Source organism: Herpailurus yagouaroundi, unplaced genomic scaffold, assembly GCF_014898765.1.
Source record: "Herpailurus yagouaroundi ecotype Mexico unplaced genomic scaffold, PumYag 199, whole genome shotgun sequence".
In the NCBI taxonomy this organism is placed as follows: domain Eukaryota; kingdom Metazoa; phylum Chordata; class Mammalia; order Carnivora; family Felidae; genus Herpailurus; species Herpailurus yagouaroundi.
Genome location: NW_024412430.1, coordinates 13,073,239 through 13,081,936, shown reverse-complemented (window position 1 = coordinate 13,081,936; position 8,698 = coordinate 13,073,239). Strand labels below are relative to the sequence as shown.

At 44.2% G+C, this 8,698-nt stretch overlaps 1 protein-coding gene across 1 annotated transcript in view; it reads right to left on the bottom strand.

Moving 5' to 3' along the window:
* Nucleotides 1-3,413: 3,413 nt before the first annotated feature.
* DMRT2 (doublesex and mab-3 related transcription factor 2) overlaps nucleotides 3,414-8,698 on the bottom strand; it is a 7,164-nt gene continuing 1,879 nt past the window's right edge. The window contains exons 3-5 of the mRNA XM_040449257.1: nucleotides 8,519-8,695; nucleotides 6,870-6,972; nucleotides 3,414-4,781 (exon numbers count right to left, since the gene is read on the bottom strand). Of these exons, the coding sequence (XP_040305191.1) occupies nucleotides 3,724-4,781; nucleotides 6,870-6,972; nucleotides 8,519-8,695 (1,338 nt within the window). The 3' untranslated portion in view covers nucleotides 3,414-3,723. The remainder of the gene's footprint in view (nucleotides 4,782-6,869; nucleotides 6,973-8,518; nucleotides 8,696-8,698) is intronic.

Here is an 8,698-nt window from a genome sequence, read left to right as displayed (position 1 = left end):
ATGAACCTTCACTGATGCTTCATAATCAGCAAAGCCCATTTTACATTATGATTCACTCTTGATGTTGTACATTCTGGAGGTTTGGAGGAAAAAAAATTTTTAATTATTCCCATATATTAAATTATTTACGATAACTCCATTGTATTAGAAGTCAAACCCATGGAAGAGTATATTAAATGTGCATTGGACTAACAGAAATATGGAAAACATTCACTACTCAAAGTAGGCTGAAAACCAGCAACATCAGCATCCCATGGTGGGGTTGAGGTGGGGGGTAGAAAGGCAGAATCATATGCCCTTCCTCAGGCCTACAGAAAACCAGAATCTGGTACCCACGTGATTCACCATCCATTAAAGTTTGGGAAGCACTGGTGTAAACCACCCATCACAGCAAACTGAGCAAAAAATCATATAACGTTTGACCAGTCAAGATGGAAGAAAACTATGTCATTAGAGCCGCATTATATGGGGAGTTAAATCGAGGAAAAGGTCCATGTTTTATTCTTCTTTACATTCTTAAAAATAATTAAACCCAAATCCATTTATTGCCTTGAACACAGAAAATGCTTATACTGATCCACAAGTTGGATTTAATGTGTTGGTGACAGTATTCTTTGAAGAGTCTACAGAATCAAACAGTAGCTGTGATTGAAGTAAAATGATTAAAACAAGCACAAATCTCTTGTGGCTGATGGCAGGTTTGAAATCCCAAGAACTCAGCATGATAGCAGAATTAATGCACAATAATAATTCACCAAGGAAAGTACTCACCCTTATAAATGTTCAAGAACAATAAAATTGTTCACTGATAATGTGAGAAAAAGCACTAATACCCACAGTCAACTGGATTCACTTAATGAGATTAAAAAGATAACAGGACAGAAAAGATGTCCCAAAATGTTCACTGAACACAAAAGGGGGAAAAATTGGCCAATGTTAATTATTCAAAATATTAAAATAGAGTAAGAAAGAGAGAAAATCCATGTTTGGATTAAGAAGGGCTTCTTCTTGGGGTACTTGGGTGGCTCAGTCAGTTAAGCATCTGACTTCATCAGTTCCAGCCTCTGTGCTGACAGCTCAGCTGCGCTCTCTCTCTCTCTCTGCTCCTCCCTCATTGTGCTCTGTCTGTCTCCCTCAAAAATAAATAAACATTAAATTTTTTTAAAAAGAAGGACTTCTTCTTGGAATTACTTTTATGTGGGTTTATTATGATGGGTTTTCCCCATTACCTCTGCAGCAGTTAGATTGAATGTTAAGTCTACACTTAACACTGGACACAAAAAATAAATTCCTAATAGGGAGATAAAAATTAACAACCAGATAAAACAAAGATGACTGGGGGAGCAGAGGGGTTGAATGAAGTTAGATCCTGTCTCTGACACCAGGGCATTCATGACTGGAAAACATATTTCCACTTAATGAAAATAATCTTCAACAGTCATTGGGAGCCCTGCCCTCTTTCATTTTCTTTTCCTCTGGCAAACTTCCACTTGCTCTGGCTTTTGCAAGAGTAAAAATAAGTAAATTTGACTCAATAAAACCAAGTATTACTTTACAAGTACAAACTGGAAATCAATCTAAGGTTTGGCCTGTTGTTTTTGAAACCGATTCTAATTTTAAGCAACAATTCAGAGAACCCCTGGAGGTTTACATGAGCTCATCAGTAGCAAAATCATTTTTAAGTAATTTTAAATGCTTTCCAGAGCAAGACAGAAACTCTTTAAATTGCCAAATCTCTTGGCACATCCCACATGCCCAACCAGTGCTCTTGTTCCCCAAGTGAGAGGACAATTGGAAGCAACAACTTACTCCATCACAAAACTCAAGGTCGGATATTTAGCTCTGGATTTTCTGGGTTGAAAAGACTGTGGCATCTTACGGCTTCATTTGGGGTCCACAGATGAGGCTTTCAGAGATGAAGGGAACACTCTCATAAATGTCTTACTCTCATTTTATCTATCATATAGAACAACAGTCAACATTTTATTGAGCAAAACTAGAGGGTAATAAGGAACTCAAAACTGAAGGGAGGGGTGGCTAAGACTCAAGAAGCCACCCCCATGACATGACGAGCATCTGCAGTCTTTGGCAAACTGTCACCTGAAGCTATTTGAATAGCGATTTTTTTTTTAATCTCAGAAGAGAGCTATACCGAAACCCTCTGGCAGGGGCAACAATGTGGGAGCATAAAGCTGATACTCGGGGACCAGTTGGTCCTGACTGCACCTACCTCTCAATGCCTGCTGTCTACTGTTGAAAGCGCTGCTGTAAACATTGGGGTACATGTGCCCCTAGGAATCAGCACTTTTCAACAACAGTCAAATCATGGAAAGAAGCCGAATGTCCATCAACTGATGAATGGATGAAGATGTGGTTTATATACACAATGGAATACCACCTGGCAATGAGAATGAAATCATGCCATTTGCAGCAACGTGGATGGAACGGAGGGTAGTTTGCTGAGTGAGATAAGTCAGTCAGAGAAGGACAGATATCCTACGTTTTCACTCATGTGGATCTTGAGAAACTTAACAGAAGACCATGGGGGAGGGGAAGGGGAAAAAAACAGTTACAGAGAGGGAGGGAGGCAAACCATCAGAGACTCTTAAATACAGACGACAAACTGAGGGTGGATGGGGGTGTGAGGGACAGGGGAAAATGGGTGCTGGGCATTGAGGAGGGCACCTGTTGAGATGAACACTGGGTGTTGTATGTAAGCGATGAACCCTGGGAATCTACCCCCAAAACCAAGAGCACACTTTACACACTGTATGTTAGCCAATTTGACAATAAATTATATTAAAAATAAATAAATAAAAACAAATCAACACAAGAAAAAAGCAAAACTAAACTAAACTAAACTAAAATAAAATAAATGCCTGCTGTCACCAGCCCTTAGGAGACAGTGAAATACACAGGGCTAAGAGGGGGTTCAAACATACACTATCATGGTTTGAACCAACTGCACCTTACAAGTGGACCTGCTCTGTGACCCCCTAGCAACCTAGAAGTCACAGAAAGTTCAATCTAGAACGGAAGCTTGAAGCCCCAGGTAAACACTGCAATCAGGACACTGGGACTCAGAGAGCTAAAAGACATCCATCCCAAGAAGCCAGGTCATGATATGAGATCTTAAACTTGATTTCCCTAGAAATTAATTCTACTTTGTCCAATCACGTGAAATTATGACTCTATAGACATGCACATCTGTTCTGTATTCTCTGTAAAGCTATTTTTGCCTCAATCTTGAATAGCAAAATTTACCCATCCTCCAAAATGCGAAACTAAGGCATTATAAGGCACTTCCCATGATCCCCACTGACCATTAAGAGCGCTTGAAAATACACCAAATCCTAGAAAAATAAAGAAAACATTTCACAGACACTAGTTTTTCACCTAGACAGACAACTAGGTACTTCTGCAAACACTGGGTCTTTTTAGAAGACAGTGTCAACTTTATTGCTTTTTGAAATGCTGTGTAAAGCATGGAACTTTACAGTTTGCACATAAGCAATTTCCATCTTTAAGTTTAAATATATTTATGTGGTGAGAAAAAGTACATGCATATGAATATATATAATTTTTTTAAATCATCCCCATTTACATTAGAAATTTCTTTATACAAACATGTGAACCCTTCTTCTTAAAAAAGAAAAAAAAATTAGCCACTGGTAGGAACCCTCCAAGATGGCAGAAAATCCAGCTTTCTGTGTAAGCAGCCTTTCACTGAGAGACGTGAGTGATGGCAGATGAAGGCCTCTTCAGAATAGACTCGACAGAAAATGACAGGGGTTCATTCACAGAGAGTTTTGTTCCAACTTGCTTGGCGACGAAAAGGTCTTTCGCGTATCTATCTATTGTAAATGTGTACTTCTGGTTCTCCTTGACTAAACACTCTCTGGGCTTCTTAGGGGCGTCTTCAAAGGCCCCTTTGACAAATGGCGTTTTCAGCTCAGGGCCTGATGTGTCATTAAGAGTTTGCTGGAATAATGAATGGAATGGATTATGTTTAAGTGGCACAGGGTGCCTGGTGCTTTCTTTGCTGATCTTGGTTAAGACGTGCCCTTGAGCCGCCAGGGAGTCCGTGTCAACAATGGGAGAGAAATTCGGTTGGGGTGGGGAGAACGCAGACCTCTCAGGGACAGCCTGGTGACCGTGAAGGTCACTTCTGGAGGTCTGGACCTCTGCAGCATGAGGCGACACCAGCGAGCCTTCTAGTTTGGGTGGTACCATGTCGTGCTCTGTGACAAGGCCATCCTGGACTCGCACTCCCTTCAAGTCCCAGCTGGCCCCGGGTTTCAGGGCTTGAACCGAGGTGGTGGTGTTTAGCAGGCATTGCTGATAAAGAAGAGTGTCACTGATGGGGCCACACTTGGGCCAAACTAAAAATCTTGAGGACAAGGGATACTGTCTGTAAGTCGTAGCCACGCTGACGTTGGAAGAGATGAGTTCCATATTCCCAGAGCCTGAATACTGCATGGTTAGATCAAGGCAGGTGGGCAAAAAATTGCAGAAGTCTTTGTTTGGAGGCTCCACCGGGGTGGGGCTATAGGCACTTTTGTAGGAGTTATATTCAGGTCCGTGCACCATACGGTTGGGCAGGAACAAGGCAGCAGCTTGGGAAGCTTCCAGCATCTCCCTCTCTTTATATTCTCTCTCCAGCATAATGTTCTCCAACTCTTTATCAGCAAAGGCTCGCCTTTTCCTCATCCGGTCACTTACCGGGGGAGGTAGGGGTAAGCTCCCTCCCACATAAGTCTCTGCTGGAATTGGGCGGTAGCCTAAAATAAGCAAGCATTGCACAGGAAAGAGATTAACAACTAGGGAAGAAAATTCCAGAAACCCAGAAGGTAACAGAGACACTGCAAATGGGCAGGACAAGAACAAGAACAATTTACAGTTCTAAAACACTAATGTTTTACACAGAAAACAAAAGTATAGGTTCAAGTGAAAAGAGTTCTCTTTGGGGAGCAGGAGATCCAGATTGTAACTTTTTGTTATTGTTGGTTTTGCCATTACAGGTTTGTTTGTTTACCTTTACAGGCACACTTCACTGGCTGAAAGTTTAATCTACTTCCCAGGCTCCTACATATTAAGAGACAAGTCTGCTTATCTTGCTTCAGTCAATGCTTTATTACTATCCGTGTCATCTTTTTCCATTATCAAAAAAGATATCTATACCTAAAGCTGATGGCATTGCTATTTTCTAAAGACGGTTCATTATGGACATTGTTACAGGTGGAGAATAATCCAAGGAGAACTAGAAAAAAGAGAAAGTGACAGCAGATTAGTGAGGAGAAAAACAGAAAAGACTAAGGAAACAGGGAAGCACAGAAAATTGAAAAGAGCTGTTAACTAGTCAAACAGATTCTGCAGAGAACAATTTAACCAGCCCCCTCCCCCAGACTTGCAGTAAAAACAAACAAAACTAAAGGCAGGAGAGGAGATCAGCCTCTCTATTGAAAATAACTGATCTAAAACATTTCTCCCAATCATGTTGGCCAGTTACCAAAATGGTTGAGCAGACAATCATTACAGTATAAACTCACTGCACATTTCACGAGCAAGGGCAGAGATTTTAAAAACTTAAGATTAGTACGGCATAAATAGAATTCCTAGTAGCATGAAATGCTTTGAGTATTTCACTATCCCCAAGCACTCAGTACTAGCAAATTTGTTTGAAGGATCCATTGTGACAAGCCCAACGCCCTCATTTGCAAATAAAATAAAATGTGAAAATTAGTGTTTCTATTTCTAAGGTAAGTTTTTGCCAGGAAGTTATTTACTTGAATTCACTATTCCATTTTGCCCTCCCACTTCTCAACTTGTTTTGGCACCTTTTCAATTTATCCGTGCTGTCCCTACGGCTATAAATCTGTTTACCCAGTTTGCAACCAAATTCATTTTTAACGCACGCGAAACCATTCTAAGATCAGAAGTATACAGCACAGGATTAACACACGAACAAACTCTACAACCTGTCTAGAACCAACTCAATTAGAAGCCACATGAGAAAAAACAGAATGCAAATATCTACTCAAAAAAAAACAAACTGCTTTTCAACCTGAATCTTATGAAGGAGGAGTGATTACAACAAATACAAACTTTCCTTTATTTAAATGGTGAAGGGTGATCAATATATTGTTTATCAGAGCCATAAATCCCATCCCCAAAGAGAGCTGCTTTTAAAAATCAGCAATATTTTAAGTAAAATTAATGTATCCCCAAGCATTAGAGAAAGTGAAAACTTGGTAGAGAGAATTCACGCCGTTCAAATTCAAATTCAACCTCCACTTCTCTTGTTTGATTCAAAACCTTTTCCAGATTCTACAATCTTGACGGTTAGAAATAAGAAACAGTAAACCGAGAAATAAGAAATAGTAAACTGATGTAGCTAATCCAGGGAGGAATACAGTACAGCGAAAAAGAGTGGTATTAGATGATGCATCAGTCGGACTAGAGGTCTTTATTGGCGTGGGTAGCTGTTCAGCTCCTCACCTGACTTACTTCAGCTACAATTACACCCAAAGAATTTGTTCTTAATTTATTTCCTTGCTCCGTCCATGATCTGGTGGCATGCCCTCACACTAGGGCCAATTTCAAATGCACTCCACATTAACCCCTTGCCTATTAAGCAGACTACAACTATTATGCAGACAACAAAATTACCGGTGACAGAAACCTCCAGAGGTATGTGAGATCCATTTCCCCACACCCTGATTTCCTCCCTAAAGCAAAACTTCCTAATACAAAGTACCCTCCCCTCAGAGTGCTCCTTCACAGGTTAATAAAAATGCCATATGTGTGAATAATGAGAAGCCCTCAGAACTTGGTTTAAAAGGCTAAAGGATAATTCTGCATTGCTTTACCTTCTAAAATGCTTTTGGCCAGCAAACTGGGTGCCCTGACTTGCCTCTGATACACGGCTTTGCGCTCGAAATTATTCTGTTTCACGGAAAGCCCCTTCTTGTCCTGTAAACACAAGAAACATAATCAACAATGCCCCACAAGAAAGAGAAGGAAGGGGCAGCAGCAACCCTCCCCGGTCTAAATGTATTTATTTTCCCATCCCATGTAAAAATAATTCTCAACAAATTCACATCAGCACCCCTTAATTCCAGGGCAACAAGCTACTTCAGTTGACAGGCAGTAGAGGAGATTTTCTCTGTGGCCACTTTGCTAGAGTCACTCCAGATTCATCCCACAGCTAGAAGTTGGGGGACATCCCACAGTCAAGATCTTGGGAGCCAGGCCCTGAAGGAGAGCTGCAGGGGACAGCTGTGTCCGGGGCACGCAGAGGTAGGGCCAAAGGTGTCCGTGGCCTGCCATTGAGCAGTGAGGTGAAGCTGGTTTCTTCTGGCAGTAAGGCAAGTGGAATGGGGTACAAGGGGTTGAGAGAGAGGTATGAGGGAACCTGTCTCTCACACTCTCCCGGGTCTGGCCAAAAACAGTGGGAGCCTGGGATACATGAAGGCAAAAACAAAAACCTCAGCAGCCACCTGGGGCAAGGGACAAGGGGAAACCCAACTTTGCTCCCTCTGTCACCTCCTGGTTGGTGGGATTCTGGGTCCTTCTATGCCTGAGTCCAGCCCTGAATGCCCAGGGACCCTTGAGGGATGTAGGAGCCCTCGGTGCCAAGCGCCTCACTCTGGAGGAGGCCCAGCCCAGGGCCAAGGCCACCTCGGTCATCCAGAGCACTCTCCAGGGCCCTCAGAAAGGTTTCCATTAGGGTCACTGCCTCCGATGAGGATGTGAACCCCTCCCCAGTCCCTCCTAGAGAAAACGTAAAAGCAAAAATCTTCCCAGGCCCTGAGTCTGTAAGGGGTGGGGGGGGACCCCGAAGCTTCCCTGGCTCTGAGCTCTCCCAAGTGCAGGAACACATGGACACAGGAAATCCAAAGGTCAAGAAAAGCCTCACCCTTAAAGAAAACGCTGGCTCTGCTCACAGCTGGAGCCCCCCGGTGGGAGGCACCAGGGACCCCTCCACCGGCCCCTTAGCTTAAATCAGAAGCTGGCTTCAGGACCTAGGGCTTCGGGCACCTAACTTCCCACGCCACCCTTGGTCTCATCTGTAAAATGGGCGGCACTTTCTGCCTCTCCCTTTCACAGTGGAAGCTGCGCGGTTCTTTTTCGAGAACAGCACCAGGAACACAGCGACTGCAGCCACCACTGTCCTCCCCCTGCTCCCCAACACCACCAAAATAAACACGTAAAAGATAAAATATCTTTCCCCAAAACCTCCCAGACCACTCTCAAGGCCTTTGTGCCTGCATTTAAAATTACAAAATCTTTTTGGTCAAGTTCCCCGGCGATGCCCGCGGCTGCCTCCCTGCCCCGACCCCCCCAGGCCACCGGGACCAGAGAAGCGTCTTCACCACCCGTCCCCCCCAGAAGCGCCACGCGCCGCGGCCCTCCGCCGGGCGGGGGGAAAGGGGCTGCCCGTCCCTTCCCACGCTCGACCCCCACGGCGGCCCGGACGTCCCCTCGAGGCGCGACCCCGGGCCCGGCGGGTACGCACCTCGGTGGCCTGCTGCCTCCGGAGCGCCACCTGGGCGGCCATGACGCGCTGGCGCTCCACCACCAGCAGGCAGTTGGCGCACTGGCAGTCGCGCCAGCGGCAGAAGCGCTTGTGGCCCTTGAGGCAGGACACCACGCCGTGGTTGCGGCAGCGCGCGCACTTGGGCGTGCGGCTGAGCTT